This window comes from Esox lucius, chromosome 7 (genome assembly GCF_011004845.1).
Source record: "Esox lucius isolate fEsoLuc1 chromosome 7, fEsoLuc1.pri, whole genome shotgun sequence".
NCBI lineage: Eukaryota > Metazoa > Chordata > Actinopteri > Esociformes > Esocidae > Esox > Esox lucius.
This window is the reverse complement of record NC_047575.1, coordinates 50057606-50077718: the sequence shown is the minus strand read 5'-3', so window position 1 is coordinate 50077718 and position 20113 is coordinate 50057606. Positions and strand designations below refer to the sequence as shown.

Below are 20113 nucleotides of genomic sequence, written 5' to 3'. Positions count from 1 at the left end.
TAGTAGATGGGGGGGGGGGGTGAGTGTGTGTGTGTGTGTGTGTGTGTTAGTATGCTCACCCAGTGTGTAGTAGTGTATGTGTGGAGGCAGGGTGATGTTGTCCAGGGTTACGATTTGTGTGTAGTGTGTGTTGATGTATTGCTGGGCTGAGTGGGCGTGGTTATAGGCAGAGAGGCGGGAACTAAAGGATGCCAGGAATATGGCCAACATTCCATAGTCCAGAAAGTTCCAGGGTTCTAAGAGGTATTCTCCAGCTCCCTGAGACCAAATCTCCTTCACCTCCGCCCAGATCATTCCTGGTGAAGAAGGGAGCACATTAGTACATATTTGTTTATTCAGATTCTATGACCCAGGATTACAATCCCTATGACCTATGACCCAAGGCATAATCTCCATGTAACCTATGACCCAGGATATGATGTCTCACTGACCTATGACCCAGGACATGATGAGCATCTCCATCCAGGTGAAGGAGGTGGTGGTCATCCGATAGAGCAGGGTGGGGTCACGCTCTAGAATGGACAAAGAGTTGTATGCAAATGAGCAGGATATTGAGCAGAAGAAGCAGAAGATGAACGTTCTTGTTGTTCATTGTCCAGAATCAGAGGTCAGTAAATGTCAGAACCCCTTGATGACAGACCGTGATGGTTGGTGTGGTCCAGGTCCAGATGTGTGTGTAGATGTGTGGTCATGTTGGGCAGCAGCGTGGTCCCGGCAAAGCGGTCAGCAGCATTCAGGATCAGAAGACACAGGAAGATGGAAAACGAAGAGGCGTGGGCCACAAACTTCATAAAGGGACTCCGCATCACCCTCCCCACCTGGGGGAGTCAAAACAACAACATTACCCTCCCCACCTGGGGGAGTCAAAACAACACCCATCCTTAAAGGGGAAGTCAATAAATCACCCTCCCTTACTGGGGGAGTCAATACACCACCCTCCCTACCTGGGGGAGTCAAAACAGCAACATCACCCTCCCCATCTGGGGGAGTCAAAACAACACCCTCCCTTAAAGGGAAAGTCAATACATCACCCTCCCTTACTGGGGGAGTCAAAACAACACCCTCCCTTACTGGGGGGAGTCAATAAAATAACATCACCTTCCCTAACTGGGGGAGTCAATACATGACCCTCCCTACCTGGGAGAGTCAATACATCACCCTCCCTACCTGGGGGAGTCAATACATCACGCTCACTACCTGGGGGAGTCAAAACAATACCCTCCCTTACTGGGGAAGTCAATACATCACCCTCCCTTACTGGGGGAGTCAAAACAATACCCTCCCTTACTGGGGAAGTCAATACATCACCCTCCCTTACTGGGGAAGTCAATACATCACGCTCACTACCTGGGGGAGACAAAACAATACCCTCCCTTACTGGGGAAGTCAATACATCACCCTCCCTACCTGGGGGAGTCAAAACAATACCCTCCCTTACTGGGGAAGTCAATACATCACCCTCCCTTACTGGGGGAGTCAATACATCACCCTCCCTACCTGGGGGAGTCAATACATCACCCTCCCTTACTTGGGGAGTCAATACATCACCCTCCCTTACTGGGGGAGTCAATACAACAACATCACCCTCCCTTACTGGGGGAGTCAATACAACAACATCACTCACCCTTACTGGGGGAGTCAATACAACAACATCATCCATCTTTACTGGGGAAGTCAATACATCACCCTCCCTACCTGGGGGAGTCAAAACAATACCCTCCCTTACTGGGGAAGTCAATACATCACCCTCCCTTACTGGGGGAGTCAATACATCACCCTCCCTACCTGGGGGAGTCAATACATCACCCTCCCTTACTTGGGGAGTCAATACATCACCCTCCCTTACTGGGGGAGTCAATACAACAACATCACCCTCCCTTACTGGGGGAGTCAATACAACAACATCACTCACCCTTACTGGGGGAGTCAATACAACAACATCATCCATCTTTACTGGGGGAGTCAATACATCACCCTCCCTACCTGGGGAGTCAATACATCAAAACAACCCTTCCTACCTGGGGGAGTATGTAGGGGGGTAAGGCTAGTGTTTTGGGTTACGGGTGTAGGGTTAGTGTTTAGGGTGTAGGAGTAGTGTGTAGGGTTAAGGGTATATAGGTAGTATTTAGGGTTTAGGATGTAGAGGGTATAGGGGTAGTATTTAGGGTTTAGGATGTAGAGGGTATAGGGGTAGTATTTAGGGTTTAGGATTAAGTGTGCAGGGTCAGTTTGTAGGGTTTAGGATGTAGGGTTAAGGGGGTAGTGGCAGTGTGTAGGGTTAAAAGTGCAGAGGTAGTTATTTAGGGTTTAGGATTTAGGGTTAAGGGTGTAGGGGTAGTTATTTAGGGTTTAGGGTGTAGGGGTAGTATTTAAGGTTTAGGATGTAGGGTTAAGGGTGTAGGGGTAGTTATTTAGGGTTTATGATGTAGGGTTAAGGATGTAGGGGTAGTATTTAGGGTTTAGGATGTAGGGTTAAGGGTGTAGGTGTAGTTATTTAGGGTTTAGGGTGTAGGGTTAAGGGTGTAGGGGTAGTATTTAGGGTTAAGGATGTAGGGTTAAGGGTGTAGGGGTAGTATTCAGGGTAAAGGGTGTAGGGGTAGTATTTAGGGTTTTGGAGGTAGGGGTACTGTTTTGGGTTACGGGTGTAGGGATAGTATTCAGGGTTAAGGGTATATGGGTAGTATTTAGGGTTTAGGATGTAGAGGGTATAGGGGTAGTATTTAGGGTTTAGGATTAAGTGTGCAGGGTCAGTTTGTAGGGTTAAGGAGGTAGGGTTAAGGGTGCAGGGTCAGTGTGTAGGATTTAGGGTCTAGGGTTTAGTGTGTAGGGTTAAGTGTATAGGGGTAGTATTCAGGGTTAAGGGTGCTGGGTCAGTGTGTAGGGCACATACCCTGCTGCATGGAGGTTTAGGGTGTAGGGGTAGTTATTTAGGGTTTAGGATGCAGGGTTAAGGGTGTAGGGGTAGTTATTTAGGGTTTAGGATGCAGGGTTAAGGGTGTAGGGGTAGTATTTAGGGTTTAGGGTGTAGGGTTTAGGGTGTAGGAGTAATGTGTAGGGTTAAGGGTGTAGGGGTAGTATTTAGGGTTTAGGGTTTAGGGGTAGTTATTTAGGGTTTAGAGTTTAGGGTGTAGGGGTAGTTATTTAGGGTTTAGGGTGTAGGGGTAGTATTTAGGGTTTAGGATGTAGGGTTTAGGGTGTAGGGGTAGTGTGTAAGGTTTAGGGTGTAGGGTTTAGGGTGTAGGAGTAGTGTGTAGGGTTAAGGGTGTAGGGGTAGTTATTTAGGGTTTAGGATGCAGGGTTAAGGGTGTAGGAGTAGTGTGTAGGGTTAAGGGTGTAGGGGTATTATTTAGGGTTTAGGGTGCAGGGTTTAGGGTGTAGGAGTAATATGTAGGGTTAAGGGTGTAGGGGTAGTTATTCAGGGTTAAGGGTGTAGGGGTAGTATTTAGGGTTTAGGGTGTAGGGTTTAGGGTGTAGGAGTAATGTGTAGGGTTAAGGGTGTAGGGGTAGTTATTCAGGGTTAAGGGTGTAGGGGTAGTATTTAGGGTTTAGGGTGTAGGAGTAGTGTGTAGGGTTAAGGGTATAGGGGTAGTATTCAGGGTTAAGGATGTAGGGTTAAGGGTGCAGGGGTAGTTATTTAGGGTTTAGGATGTAGGGTTAAGGGTGTAGGAGTAGTTATTTAGGGTTTAGGGTTAAGGGTGTAGGGGTAGTTATTTAGGGTTAAGGGTGCAGGGTCAGTGTGTAGGATTTAGGGTCTAGGGTTTAGTGTGTAGGGTTAAGGGTATAGGGGTAGTATTCAGGGTTAAGGGTGCTGGGTCAGTGTGTAGGGCACATACCCTGCTGCATGGAGCCACTAGGTAAGCCAGGGAGAGGCCAGGCAGTCCAACAGCCACCCCCAACACCACCAGCAGTTTAACAGCAGTAGTTTGTTGTCTCAGACCTGGGATACTCTCATACCAGATCGACAACAGTTGTTGCTGGCAGTTAGGATGGGCTACAAACTGAAGACATGAGAGGACAGTTAGGATGGATACAAACTGAAGACATGAGAGGACAGTTAGGATGGATACAAACTGAAGACATGAGAGGACAGTTAGGATGGGATACAAACTGAAGACATGAGAGGACAGTTAGGATGGGTACAAACTGAAGACATGAGAGGACAGTTAGGATGGGATACAAACTGAAGACATGAGAGAACGGTTAGGACAGACTACAAACTGGAGACATGAGGACGGTTAGGATGGAATACAAACTGGAGACATGAGAGGACAGTTAGGATGGGATACAAACTGAAGACATGAGAGAACAGTTAGGACAGACTACAAACTGGAGACATGAGGACGGTTAGGATGGAATACAAACTGGAGACATGAGGACGGTTAGGATGTGCTACAAACTGGAGACATGAGGACGGTTAGGATGTGCTACAAACTGGAGACACGAGGACATTTGGGATTGGCTACAAACTGGAGACATGAGGACGGTTAGGATGGGATACAAACTGGAGACAGGAGAGGACAGTTAGGATGGGCAACAAACTGGAGACATGAGGACGGTTAGGATGGGCAACAAACTGGAGACATGAGGACGGTTAGGATGGGATACAAACTGGAGTGGGAATTATTTTCAGTCTGGGAGTTAGGGTTAGCTAAGGTTTGTGTATTTGATGATGACGTTGCTTTATAATACCAAATGAAATGTGTTCCCGCTTATTAGTAGTATTCCCAACCAATGTAAAGGGAATGTGTAACATCTGCTCCACATGGCATGCCTTTTTCCACTTCTCCTTTTCTCTTTTTATTCTCCATCTCCTAACAAGTTATCAGTCACATGTTATCAGTCACATGTGATCAGTCACATGTGATCAGACACATGTGATCAGACACATGTGATCAGACACATGTGATCAGACACATGTGATCAGACACATGTGATCAGACACATGTTATCAGTCACATCAGTCAGTCTATCTCTCCGATGTAAACCTGTAATGACGTCAGGTCAGGTGACTGACAGAGGGCCGTCGGGCTATGCCAGCCCAGTTAGCAGCGCTTGTGTGTGTATAAATGGGGGGTATGAATGGCGGTCGGAGTATGGATGGCACTACTGAATCCGCAGGCCTGTGGCCCAGTATTGTGATGATAAAATCTCCCAACTGAGAATGGTCCAGATTCTCCCGATTGCTCACTCCAGCATTGTTAGAATGTGTTGATAACACAGAAAAACTTTGTCTTTGGGTGTGTGTGTGTTCAAACCTTTTTCAGCTCGTATTTGATGGCCAGTTTGAGGCGTGTAAGGGAGGGGCGTCCAGGTGGATGGAATTGGTCCTCTGAGTCTGTATCTCCACTCAGTATGGCCTCCACCTCCTCTGTGCTGCGACACAGGTCCAGCAGCCCCACCACATAGTCCTTACACTGACAGGACAGGCGCCGATAGTCATTCTACTGAGCGGGAGGAGGGGAGGGGGAAGAGAGGAGGACGATGAAGCAGAGCAGTGGACCACCACAGTCCACTAGAACACCCTAGACCACCACAGTCCACTAGAACACCCTAGACCACCACAGTCCACTAGAACACATTAGACCACCACAGTCCACTAGAACACATTAGACCACCACAGTCCACTAGAACACATTAGACCACCTCAGTCCATTAGAACACCCTAGACCACCACAGTCCACTAGAACACCCTAGACCACCACAGTCCACTAGAACACATTAGACCACCACAGTCCACTAGAACACATTAGACCACCACAGTCCACTAGAACACATTAGACCACCTCAGTCCATTAGAACACCCTAGACCACCACAGTCCACTAGAACACCCTAGACCACCACAGTCCACTAGAAAACCCTAGACCACCACAGTCCACTAGAACACCCTAGACCACCACAGTCCACTAGAACACAGTAGACCACCTCAATCCATTAGAACACCCTAGACCACCTCAGTCCATTAGAACACCCTAGACCACCTCAGTCCATTAGAACACCCTAGACCACCACAGTCCACTAGAACACATTAGACCACCTCAGTCCATTATAACACCCTCGACCACCTCAGTCCATTAGAACACCCTAGACCACCTCAGTCCATTAGAACACCCTAGACCACCACAGTCCACTAGAACACATTAGACCACCTCAGTCCATTAGAACACCCTAGACCACCTCAGTCCAGTAGAACACCCTAGACCACCACAGTCCACTAGAACACATTAGACCACCTCAGTCCATTAGAACACCCTAGACCACCTCGGTCCATTAGAACACCCTAGACTTCCACAGTCCAGTAGAACACCCTAGACCACCACAGTCCACTAGAACAACCTAGACCACCACAGTCCACTAGAACACATTAGACCACCTCAGTCCATTAGAACACCCTAGACCACCACAGTCCACTAGAACACCCTAGACCACCACAGTCCATTAGAACACCCTAGACCACCACAGTCCACTAGAACACATTAGACCACCTCAGTCCATTATAACACCCTCGACCACCTCAGTCCATTAGAACACCCTAGACCACCTCAGTCCATTAGAACACCCTAGACCACCACAGTCCACTAGAACACATTAGACCACCTCAGTCCATTAGAACACCCTAGACCACCACAGTCCACTAGAACACCCTAGACCACCACAGTCCACTAGAACACAGTAGACCACCTCAGTCCATTAGAACACCCTAGACCACCTCAGTCCATTAGAACACCCTATACCACCACAGTCCACTAGAACACATTAGACCACCTCAGTCCATTAGAACACCCTAGACCACCTCAGTCCATTAGAACACCCTAGACTTCCACAGTCCAGTAGAACACACTAGACCACCGCAGTCCATTAGAACACCCTAGACCACCACAGTCCACTAGAACAACCTAGACCACCACAGTCCACTAGAACACATTAGACCACCTCAGTCCATTAGAACACCCTAGACCACCACAGTCCACTAGAACACCCTAGACCACCACAGTCCACTAGAACACAGTAGACCACCTCAGTCCATTAGAACACATTAGACCACCTCAGTCCATTAGAACACCCTAGACCACCTCAGTCCATTAGAACACCCTTGACTTCCACAGTCCACTAGAACACATTAAACCATCTTAGTCCATTAGTCCACCGTAGCCCACTAGACCACCTTCTAGTGATTTAGTGGACTAAGGTGGTTAAGGGTGGAACGATTGTTTTACACTATTTTGTGAAACTTGTGATTAAAGGGATAGTTCATCCAAAATGCATATTTTTCTCTAAGTTCATTTACAAAGAGATATTCCAGAAGGCACATATAGTCATTTTATTTTGATACCGCTATCGCAAAGCTGCATTGCAAGTGGAAAACTACTTCAAACTACATTCATCTGTCGTGGTAGCATTGATTCTTTAAACTGCACACTGACGAAACAGACGGCGGAATTGGCTGAATTCAAACTGGCACAAGCAAACTATTTCCTATAGCCACCTATAGTCTGTTCTTTGGCAGTGATGGTGGAAAATGTCGTGGTCATAAGAAAGGTACAAGGGACGTGGGAGAGGAGACTTGAGGTTTCACTCGATGCCGTATCTGTAAGGTCTGTTCAACCACATCACCAGGACGACATAGGCTCCAGATCCCAAGATCCTTCAGATCCTCATCACAATGAACGCAGCACTCCTCCCAGCTCCCAATCACAGAAATATTAAGCCAGTTCAAGTGTTTGTGATAACTTTCTAACATTCTTTGATCCTATCATGCCTTCTGTGTTTACAATTTAGCTTATCCTAGTCTGTTCCCAGGGTTTTTGGTTTGAAATTAAATTCTACCCGCCCTGCAATATCTCTGCCTTTCCTGAGTCGTATTATGAGAGAATCAATGGAGCAATTTCGCCAACGAGACATAATTTTTTTTGCGAGAAACATATTAATACTGTGGTTTGTGACCCACATTCACTTAGAAGAGGACTAAAGGTGAATGCAATTCCATCTAGTTTCCCAGTTAAACCCATGGAAACAAGACATATTGTAATACTTCTGATTGCAATGTTATTGCTATGTTGTAATGAACAAAGTACACATTGCCTCTGGATATTCTGGGCAAGGGTTGGGGATTAACGTGTTCACCATCACGCCCCTTTAGCGGCAAGTTTCTATTCGGTCAATTCATCATCTGTGTATAATGGTTAGAACAATTAACCATACATCACCAACAACATCTCCACTGTGAGCATGGATTGAGTACATTTGTGTATTATTTCACTTTTCGCTGTGCATTTTGGGATTGTTGACGTGCTGTACGCTGCTTGGTGTTACCTAACTGGCTACCTGCCAAACTTTTTCGAATTTACTCACTTATTGGTTAAATTCTACTTTAAGAGTTTTTATCCAACTTTTCTACACAGAAACACAATGAAGCTAAGTACGATTATTATGCCTTATCACTGTAATTGTTGTAGCTACAACACAGAGGAGAACTATCGTCTTCAGGTAAAGATAGCAAAGTTAGAGGCTCGGCTTCAGATGCAATTGTCAGGCAGGGATTATGTTAGTGTAGAAATAGAAAAACTGCGTCTGTGTCACCAGGAAGAAACATCAGTGTTGTTAGCCCCCCGGCACAACTCCTGCAGCCGGGCAAGAACTTTCTTTTGGTCACTGGGAAGAAATGCCGTCGACCAGTTAAACCTGTGTCGCTGCTAGAGCCAACTGAGATTTTCAACAGGTTTTCCCCACTGGAGTCGGAGTTAAGACCCGAGCCGTCTTCGGAGGGGAATGATCGGCAGGCATGTTCTACCGGTGGCCTTGAAAAACTAAAAACCTTAGTCATCGGCGATTCCATTACTAGACTAGATTATTAGACTAAAGAATCAGCTGGCGATCGTACATTGTTTACCGGGGGGCAGAGCCACCGACGTAGCCGCAAATCAGGGGTTCGCGCTAGCGAAGTCTAAAATTGGCAAGTATAGAGAGTACAGAGATATTGTTATTCACGTTGGTACCAACGACGTTAGGATGAACCAGTCAGAGGTTACGAAGCAGAACATAGCATCAGTGTGTAAACTAGCTAGAAAGATGTGTCGGCATCGAGTAATTGTCTCTGGCCCCCTCCCAGCTAGGGGTGGTGACGAGCTCTACAGCAGACTTGCGTAACTCAATCGCTGGCTGAAAACGGAGTTCTGCCCGTTGCAGGAGGGAGAGTTTGTAGATAACTGGCTTTCTTTTTGGGACTCTCCCAGAAATAGGGCCAGGCCTGATCTGCTGAGGAGCAATGGACTGCATCCTAGCTGGAGTGGTGCTCTTCTTTTATTTAGGAACATTGACACAAGTCTCACTCCTATAGCCTTACCATGAGATAGGGTGCAGGTCAGGCTGCAGGCTGTTAGCCAACTTGCTAGCGTAGTGGAGTTTGTCGATAGCATAGCCAGATTAGTTTGTTCAGTTTTACCTATTGCCACTGTGATTCGTTCCAGGCTGAGAAAAGTTAAAAAAGGTAGTGCTAACAAAAACAACCTTATTAAGATAAAGCCTTCCTCCACCTCGGTCACAAAAAAAATTACTGTATTATCTCACATCTCAAAATGGGTCTCCTAAATGTTAGATCCCTTGCTCCAAAGGCAGTTGCAGTAAATTAATTAATCTCTGATCATAAACTAGATGTTGTTGGCTTGTGTGAAACATGGCTAAAGCCTGATGAATTTACTGCCCTAAATGAGGCCTCTCCTCCTGGTTATACTAGTGATCATATCCCTCGTGCATCCCGAAAAGGAGGGGGTGTTGCTAATATTTATGACAGTAAATATAAATGTACTCTTAAACACATCACTGGTTTTCATTCTTTTGAAGTTTTACTCATTATCGGATCACTGTCTTATTACATTTACTGTTACAACAAGAAATACACTTGCTCCGCAAACTTTTCATCTTCGAAACATCAAAAATCTGAAACTGTCTATCAAAATTTGATGCAGAAATGCTTTTGTTACTTCTAGATTAGATTACTGCAATGCTCTTCTTTCCGGTTACCCTGATAAATCAATAAATACATTTAAATTAGTGCTGCACAAGGCTGCTAAAATTTTAACACTACTCCAGTACTACCCTCTTTACACTGGCTGCCTGTAAGAGTTAGGGATGATTTTAAGGTTTTACTTTTAACCTATAAATCAATAAATGATGGAAATTATCCAGCCATACATACCAAATCGGAACCTTCAATCGCAAGATGCAGGGTTATTTTATTTTTATTTCACATTATTACTCATGAAAGTGTCTCATAAAATGTGTTTTCAATGCATCCTTCATGTATCTGAGGGTCGGCAGAATCCCAGAATATAAAGCACTTCCTTCTACTATAAAGGATGACCATTTTAGAAGCCAAAATGTCAAGATAGTGACAGGCGGACTTTAAAACCCTAGACCTCAGAGGGTTTTAATTGTATCTAGAATTTCTAAACAAACAACCCGAGGCAGGTCCTTTTCTCATAGAGCTCCACTACTGTGGAATGATCTGCCAATTAAGGTTAGAAATGCAAACTCAGTGCAAACATTCAAGTGTCTACTAAAGACTCATCTCTACAGCATGGTCTATGATTAAGTGTGGTCTGGCCCAGGGGCATAAAGGTGACCAGAAAGGCATGATACTGTCCATCCTTGCTGTCTTGCCAGGTGGGCTCTCATCGTCACTGGGATGTACTCCCTCTAATCACTGGCTTGTTGTTGTCTCTCTATTGCGCACTTGTGCAATTGGGCTGTATTCTGCTGGCAATACTCTGCCCTCTTTCAGGGTGGTTGGGCCCTGTCTGGGGCCTCCCCCGAATAGGGCCACAGTGTCATTGGACCCCCCGTCTCAGTCCCAAGGTCTTATGCTGCTATATTATTGTGCTGGGGGAGTAAGGTCAGTTCTCTTTCGCTTTATAAATACATTTGATTGATTGATTGATAGGGCTCTATCCCCAGATAATTTTTCTTCCTGCTCGTATTCAGAGTCGGACATAATATATATGTATTTTCCTATGTCTCTCAAGCAAATAAAGTTTTACTGTCTAAGGTTAATATCAAAGACGAAATAGGTAACTTGCTTTCTAGCTAGCAAATACTAACTTTCGTTTATGGGATAAACACACAAACTCTCTCCGAATGAACGCATGGATTGATACAACTCTGAACAAAACTGACCAGTAAACACAGGAAGTACCCGCTTATTTGAAATGAGAAAAAATTATAACTTTATTTCGGGGAATACATCTTTGCGATAGCGATACGTTTCCATTCATGAATCTGTATGATGCTAATAACGTTAATTACTGAATGAGACAGAGCTGAATAATGGATTGTTTTAAAAATGACTCCATGTGCCTGAAGGGCCAAAATTAGATTTTTTTTAAGTGACTAAAACTCTTAAGTTTTATTATGAGTAAGGTTTAGAGTTAGGCATCAATTTTAGGTTATAGAGTTTAAGATTAGTGTGAGATAAAGTTTAGCAAGCAAGTTTATTTATATAGCACAATTCATACATAGAAGCTATTCAATGTGATTTACAAAGAAAAAGAGAAATATTAAAATACAATAGAATAAAGACAAATACTAGAATAAAAACAATAAAATATCATAATATTTGGGGCAGGACACAGGCACAGAGTTAGGGAACATCCTTTTAATGTTTGTTCTTGATAAGACAAAACAACAAAAGGAGAGTACAACCACGAACTGAAGATCAGTTAACACAACATAAACTACAAACAATGACCAACAAAAGAGCAGAACTAAAGCAACTTAAATTTAGTGACTTTTCAGACCCCCTTAGCGACTTTTTTTCTATTTTTTTTCTTTTTATTGGAGACTTGTTCTTACTCTTCTCAACGCGCAGCGGGTGCTGCCCTGGGCCACGCCCCCATCTGAAAGCACTCACAGGCGGCCCAGTCCTCGCACAGCAGTTCCTCCGAGCTGCAGTCAGAGCAGGAGATGTTAACTCCTCCGCGTTCAGACTGAAAATGAATCGCGCATGCGGGAAGCCCCAACTGGCTTAATCCATGACCATGATGATATCTCCCCTAGTGTGTCACTCTAAATGTTTATTTTTTTTCTAGCCTTTTGATTTTGACTTAAATAGCGCCCCCTTTTTTGATGTGTTCTTTGTTTTTTTGCTCAGTTGATTATTTCTTGTACATGACAACATTTGTAAATACTTATGTACATTATTTTCCCCAACGAGAGTTTTGCATGTTAAAAAAGAAAAAGAAAATCCATTCATGATGCTGATGGGAAATTATGCAAATTAGGCGATAACGTCATTTAGCGACTTCTAGCGATTTTTAGGACAGCCAATAGCGACTTTCCTTACTGAGGAGTTGGCAACACTGGACTGTGGCCTCCAGGCACATAGAGATGCCTAGAGGCACCCCAGCCAGGACTTGACAATATTAACATAGAATAAGATCATAGAAATTGAATAAAACCAAAATAAAAACATAATTGGTAGCTTCTGTAGTCGATTTCATGAGGAAGATATAAAAGCTGTAAGGCTAAACAGTGTGGTTAAGTTTAAGTGCTCAGTCTTAGCAGTGTGAAAATAGAAGTGATTTTAACCTGGATTTTAAAATTGATATGTTTGGGGCACGTCTAACATCTTCTGGTAGTTTATTCCACTTTTGTACAGCATAACTGCTAAATGCAACTTCTCCATGTTTAGTCTGGACTCTGGGCTCTACTAGTTGACCTCTGTTCATGGATCTAAGAGCCCTGCTCGGTTTATATTCTTCAAACATATTTGAAATGTATTTGGGTCCTAAACCATTCAGACATGTATAAACTGAAAGCACCACTTTGAAATCTATTCTGTAACTGACTGGAAGCCAGTGCAAAGATTTAAGAACCGGAGTGATGTGCTCTGTTCTCTTGGTCCTGGTTAACATTCTAGCAGCAGCATTCTGAATGAGTTGCAGCTGTTTTACAGTCTTTTTGGGGAGTCCCTACTAGAGATAAAAGCATGGATGAGTTTCTCTTGGTCATTTTGGGACACCAAGCCCTTAAATCTGGCCATGTTTTTAAGATGATAGAATGCTGTTTTGGGGACCGATTTGATATGACTGTTGAAAGTGAGATCTGAGTTTATCAGAACACCAAGATTACGCACTTGATCCCTGGTTTTTAGGGCCTGAGAATCCAGCTCTTTATTAATACTAGTTCTTTTATTTTTGTTGCCAAACAATAATCTCTGTTTTATCTTGGTTTATTTCTAGACAATTTTGGTTCATCCAGGTATTTATGTGCTCTATGCAGTGACACTGTGAGTCTATTGAGATGTTGTCATACGGTTCGAGAGTCGTACTATATATATTTGAGTATCATCGCCATAGCTATGTTAGTTAATGTTGTTCTGTAGGATTTGTCCCAGAGGTAACATATAGAGATTGAACTGAAGCGGTCTGAGAACTGATCCCTGTAGGTTCAGGAACATGATTATTTTGGTTTTCTGTTACCCACAAGGACAGAAATACACAACTGTGTGTGTGTTTGGTGAGACAATGTGTGTACCTTAAACTCCTTCTCGATGTTGGCCAGAACAGCCAGCTCGTTACTGAGCTCCAAGGCTGCCAATACTGGATCCTCATTGGACAAAGAGAGGTAGGCGGGACTAGCCAGACCTCTGTAGGCGTTGATCCTGCTCCGTGAGTGGCTGAAGGAGTCGTACTGTTGTTGATAGTTGCACGAATCACAGCAGCAGAAGTAATCATGGGGCGGGTCTATGCGGGCTCCTTTGCCCAATAGGGTATGAACAATCTCATACTCGTGACAGTGGGCCGCCAGGATCACAGGAGTCACGTCATGGGAGAACCTAGTGAGACACACACGTTACACACACATTACACATACACGTTACACACACACAGTACAAACACAGGTTACACACATGTAACAATCACACGTAATACACACACACAACAAACAACATAAACACATGTTACATACACACGTTGCAAACACATGTTACACACACATGTTCCAAACACACGTTACACACACGTTAAAAACATGCATTACAAACACACGTTAGACACACACATTACACACACTGTTTTACGGCAGTAGTGAGGACATTTTAAAATTCAACTGTAACTCCAATCTCCTAACCCTGTTGTTGATAATGTAGCTCATTACCTTTGTTGTTGATAATGCAGATTCTTAATCAGTGTTGTTGATCATGAGGTATATTACCTGTGTTGTTGATAATGCAGCTTCTTAATTGGTGTTGTTGATCATGTGATATATTACTGGTGTTGTTGATAATGTTAACTGGTGTTGTTGTTCATGTGATGTATTACCTGTGTTGTTGATAATGTAGCTTATTACCTCTGTTGTTTTATAATGCAGCTTCTTAATCAGTGTTGTTAATCATGTGGTATATTACCTGTGTTGTTGATAATGTAGCTCATTAACTGGTGTTGTTGTTCATGTGGTGTATTACCTGTGTTGTTGATAATGTAGCTTATTACGTGTGGTCACCATTTTTGGGGTGACTATAAGTGTCCATCCGGTATGTAAACACACCTTGTTCCGTCCTCATCATAAGCGTAGAAATCGTCCAACATGTCCACCTGGGCGGGGCTAGCTGTCAGGCGTCGAGCATCACTGAATGACCGGTGGCCCAGCAAAGCCTCCGTTATGCGCACATAACCTTTACCTGGGAACACACACACATAGCAGGTGCACACAGACATACATACACAGCTGGTTAAGTGGCGTTAATGAGTAAAATTAAATAAAACCTTGAAGAATGAATTGGCTACACAGACTCTTATACACTCTCTGTCTGCATCTTTCTCTAATTTAAATGAAATATTTTTTATAGGATAGTAAATGCCAGTTATGCTAGTTAAGCTGTGTACAGGGTAGTCATTAAGCTACAGTATGTACAGGATAGTAGTTATAATACAGGTGCTGGTCATAAAATTTGAAAATCATCATTCAAACGTGAAACTTGTATATTATATTCATTCATTACACACAGACTGATATATTTCAAATGTTTATTTATTTTAATTGTGATGATTATAACTGACAACTAATGAAAATCCCAAATTCAATATATCTGAAAATTAGAATATTACTTAAGACCAATACAAAAAAAGGATTTTTAGAAATGTTGGTCAACTGAAAAGTATGAACATGAAAAGTATGAGCATGTACAGCACTCAATACTTAGTTGGGGCTCCTTTTGCCTGGATTACTGCAGCAATGTGGCGTGGCATGGAGTCGATCAGTCTGTGGCACTTCTCAGGTGTTATGAGAGCCCAGGTTGCTCTGATAGTGGCCTTCAGCTTGGGTCTGGCGTATCGCATCTTCCTCTTCACAATACCCCATAGATTTTCTATAGAGTTAATGTCAGGCGAGTTTGCTGACCAATTAAGAACAGGGATACCATGGTCCTTAAACCAGGTACTGGTAGCTTTGGCACTGTGTGGTGGTGCCAAGTCCTGTTGGAAAATGAATTCTGCATCTCCATAAAGTTGGTCAGCAGCAGGAAGCATGAGGTGCTCTAAAACTTCCTGGTAGATGGCTGCGTTGACCTTGGACCTCAGAAAACACAGTGGACCAACACCAGCAGATGACATGGCACCCCAAACCATCACGGACTGTGGAAACTTTACACTGGACTTCAAGCAACGTGGATTCTGTGCCTCTCCTCTCTTCCTCCAGACTTTGGGACCTTGATTTCCAAAGGAAATGCAAAATGTACTTTCATCAGAGAACATAACTCAGCAGCAGTCCAGTCCTTTTTGTCTTTAGCCCAGGCGAGACGCTTTTGATGCTGTGTCTTGTTCAAGAGTGGCTTGACACAAGGAATGCGACAGCTGAAACCCATGTCTTGCATATGTCTGTGTGTGGTGGTTCTTGAAGCACTGACTCCAGCTGCAGTCCACTCTTAGGGAATCTCCCCCACATTTTTTAATGGGTTTTGTTTTACACTCCTTTCCAGGGTGCGGTTATCCCTATTGCTTGTACACTTTTTTCTACCACATTTCTCCTCTATTAATGTGCTTGGACACAGCTCTGTGAACAGCCAGCCTCTTTAGCTATGACCTTTTGTGTCTTGCCCTCCTTGTGCAAAGTGTCAATGGTCGTCTTTTGGACAGCTGTCAAGTCAACAGTCTTCCCCATGATTGTGTTGCCTACAGAACTAGACTGAGAGACTATTTAAAGGCCTTTGCAGGGGTTTTGGGTTAATTAGCTGATTAGAGTGTGGCACCAGGTGTCTTTGATATTGAACCTTTTCACAATATTCTAATTTTCTGAGATACTGAATTTGGGGTTTTCATTAGTTGTCAGTTATAATCATCAAAACTAAAGAAATAAACACTTAAAATATATCAGTCTGTGTGGAATGAATATATATATTATATAAGTATCACTTTTTGAATGGAATTACTGAAATAAATCAACTTTTTGATGATATTCTAATTTTATGACCAGTACCTATATATACTGGGTAGTCATTAAGCTACAGTATGTAAAGGTTAGTAGCTATAATATATACAGGGTAGTAGTTAAGCTAGTTAAGCTACATACATTTGGACATAAATGTGTCAAAAGGAAATATTAATTGATTTTAGCATACACATAGCAGGTGCACACAGACATACATACACAGCTGGTTAAGTGGCGTTAATGAGTAAAATTAAATAAAACCTTGAAGAATGAATAGGCTACACAGACTATTATTCACTCTCTGTCTGCATCTTTCTCTAATTTAAATGAAAATGTTTCACATGGGAAAACATCGTGTACATAGCCAAAGAAGGGTGTTGTAGCTAGGAAATGTACAGGGAAGTAGTTCAGCTAGTTTTCCAAAAAAGTTGAAAAGGAAAGTTTTGAGGAACATAAGCGTTCAATTTGCAGTATGAAAAAGGTGCAGTGTCCTCGGAGCTGTACACAGGGTAGTAGTTAAGCTCTGTACAGACATTTGGACATCAATGTGTCAAAAGGAAATTCCCCTTGATTAATCCTGATATTTTTTATGACCAGAATGTTGAGATTGCTCAGCAGTACTTGGGAAAACCTATTGATAATAAGTTAACCTTTGAACCAAATAAGGTTTTATTCTTGTTTTATTGAGTCTGTTTTAACCCTTTCTTTTACTTGCTGGTTTGGATCATTGTCCATGGAAAATAGAAATAGGTTGGAAGGAAATTTTAGATTGTGTTGTAAAATTGCAGGCATAAATCTAAATGACCTCTCACAACTGTTTGAAGTCAGAGTTACAAAGAAAGCCCAGTCAGTCATACTGACCCTAGTCACCCCTTGTTCAGCGAGTTCAGATTACTTCCATCTGTTCGCAGATAAAAACCTACTAAGATACAGGACCAACAGATTTGCTGTTATCGGCCTTCTGAATTAAAGAAAGTAATTCTATGTTGATGTTTTTTGTGTGTGAATTGTTGTGTGGTGTTTGGGGAGTTAACTGTGTTATTTGTGTTGATAGTCGAATGTACTGCTAGCTGTGCAACAAATTGCCCCTCGTGGACAATAAAGGCTGCCAACTAACTAACTATGGGCTACTAATTAAGCTATGTTCAGGGGAATTATTATGCAACAGTATGAACAGGGTAGTAATTAAGCTATGTTCAGAATAGTAATTAAGCAACAGTATGAACGGGGTAGTAATTAAGCTATGTACAGGGTTGTAATTAAGCAACAGTATGAACAGGGTAGTAATTAAGCTATGTTCAGAATAGTAATTAAGCAACAGTATGAACAGGGTAGTAATTAAGCTATGTACAGGGTAGTAATTAAGCAACAGTATGAACAGAGTAGTAATTAAGCTATGTTCAGGATAGTAATTAAGCAACATTATGAACAGGGTAGTAATTAAGCTATGTTCAGGGTAGTAGTTAAGCTGTACTAAGATACTACTACACTTGGTACAGTGTAGTAGTAAAGCTACATACAGTGTAGTAAAAATATGCAAATAGACATGGAAAGTGGAAGTGCCCATATTTTGCAATCTTAGTTGACAGACGGATCGGTGCAGCTTCTGCAGTAATGCGGTCGATGTATCGGTCTGTCGTGGTGAAGAAAGAGCTGAGCCGCAAGGCGAAGCTCTCGATTTACCGGTCAATCTATGTTCCTACTCTCACCTATGGTCATGAGCTTTGGGTCATGACCGAAAGGACAAGATCCCGGATACAGGCGGCCGAAATGAGCTTTCTCCGCAGGGTGGCCGGGCGATCCCTTAGAGATAGGGTGAGAAGCTCGGTCACCCGGGAGGAGCTCAGAGTAGAGCCGCTGCTCCTACACATCGAGAGGGGTCAGCTGAGGTGGCTTGGGCATCTGTTTCGGATGCCTCCGGAACGCCTTCCTGGGAAGGTGTTACGGTCCCGTCCCACCGGGAGGAGACCCCGGGGAAGACCTAGGACACGCTGGAGGGACTATGTCTCCCGGCTGGCCTGGGAACGCCTCGGTGTCCCCCCGGAAGAGCTGGAGGAAGTGTCTGGGGAGAGGGAAGTCTGGGCATCTCTGCTTAGACTGCTGCCCCCGCGACCCGGCCCCGGATAAGCGGAAGATGATGGATGGATGGATGGAGTTGGTAAACATTCCACTAGAAGCAATCAGTGTTCATAAACATGCTTGTCATGAAGACTGATAAGGTAAATTGCTAGGTACCTAGCTAAATGTAGAGTAATGTTATACTTAGAGTAATGTTAACAACTGGTCTAGTGGCTGCTTGTAGCTGGCCATCCACAAATCCACTGGACAAAAATAGTTGAATTAGCTACCACTTTGGTTAGAGCTGAATATAATTAATAGCAGTACCCCTAAGGCTTTTGGGCTCTTAGAAAAACAAAACTGAAGGAAAAACACACATTTCTAAAAACAGAAGTTTAAACATTTACAATCAATTGCCACTACATGGACATACAAATTGTTTCATTATCTTGACAAAGAAATGAACGTCAACATTGCACAGTGATATAGGAATCCTTAATATTCAATACCTCTAAAAAAATGTATATTTTACTTCCGGAAACTCACTTTCCAAGTTTACAGTTAATAGTAAGACTAACAATGGAAAATAAATAGAGGAATACTGGTGAGGTTTTTAAGGTTTATGTTCCACTGGTTGCCCTTTTCTCATGTCAACAGATCATATCTTGGTGTGGTGGTAATTAGCCTAACAGATACAGGAGTTTATGTTTGATTGGATTTAAAATTCTCTGTGGATCTGTCTTTCTGTTTCTCACACTATCTGTCTATCTGTCTTCCTTACTGATGGCCAATAGCAGGGCGTCTCCGACTCTGGCTAGCTCCGCCCTCCCCAGCAGCAGCTCTGTCACCTCTAGATGCTCATTGGCTACAGCCAGCTGCAATGCATTCTGGCCCATGTAGTCCACTGCATTCACATTCAGATTGGGCATTTGAAGGAGCATTCGGCGTACCTCAGGATGGAAAGAAAGATTGTTTTAATATGGTGGTTTGAACATTCTCTGTATGTTCAGTGTTGAATGTGAATATTTGAAGTCCTTTCAAGAGGTCATGGTTAGTGTTATAGGCTCTCATGAAGGGGCCATGGTTAGTGTTATAAGCCCTTATTAAGGGGTCATAGTAAGTGATATAAGACCATATAAAGGGGTCTTGGCTAGTGTTATAAAGCACTTAAGAAGGGACCATGGTAACTGACAAAGCTCTAATGGCGTCATGGTAACTAACCTCAGGGATGTTGCCGTATTCGGCCGCCTCCAGAAAGCGTTGCTCTGCATCTGTCAGGCTGATAGGTGGAGTCGAGAACATGTAGGAAGGGCATCGTAGCGCCTGACGTCGCTTAGCTACCGCCTGACGTGCCAGAAGCTGTCGTTCTGTGCTGCTGTGACTGATGATGGAATCAAATACGTCACGTTGGTTAGCATAACTCCATAAACATCAATACGTCACGTTGGTTAGCATAACTCCATAAACATCAATATGTCACATTGGTTAGCATAACTCCATAAACATCAGTACATCACGTTGGTTAGCATAACTCCATAAACATCAATATGTCACGTTGGTTAGCATAACTCCATAAACATCAATACGTCACGTTGGTTAGCATAACTCCATAAACATCAATACGTCACGTTGTTT

The 20113-nt window shown here is 43.2% G+C and overlaps 1 protein-coding gene across 4 annotated transcripts in view; it reads right to left on the bottom strand.

Annotated features, from left to right (window-relative positions):
• Positions 1-20113, bottom strand: part of trpc6a (transient receptor potential cation channel, subfamily C, member 6a) — a 30656-nt gene that overhangs the window by 8240 nt on the left and 2303 nt on the right. For 2 of the 4 annotated variants that reach the window (XM_029120701.2, XM_029120700.2), the window contains exons 3-11: positions 19700-19859; positions 19260-19428; positions 14543-14675; positions 13529-13829; positions 5256-5441; positions 3834-3998; positions 641-818; positions 432-512; positions 60-296 (exon numbers count right to left, since the gene is read on the bottom strand). In XM_029120701.2, coding sequence (XP_028976534.2) covers positions 60-296; positions 432-512; positions 641-818; positions 3834-3998; positions 5256-5441; positions 13529-13829; positions 14543-14675; positions 19260-19428; positions 19700-19859 — 1610 coding nt within the window. Of the gene's footprint in view, positions 1-59; positions 297-431; positions 513-640; positions 819-3833; positions 3999-5255; positions 5442-13528; positions 13830-14542; positions 14676-18129; positions 18138-19259; positions 19429-19699; positions 19860-20113 lie in introns of those variants that run through there. The other 2 variants (XM_029120702.2, XM_029120703.2) reach the window with 2 other exon arrangements.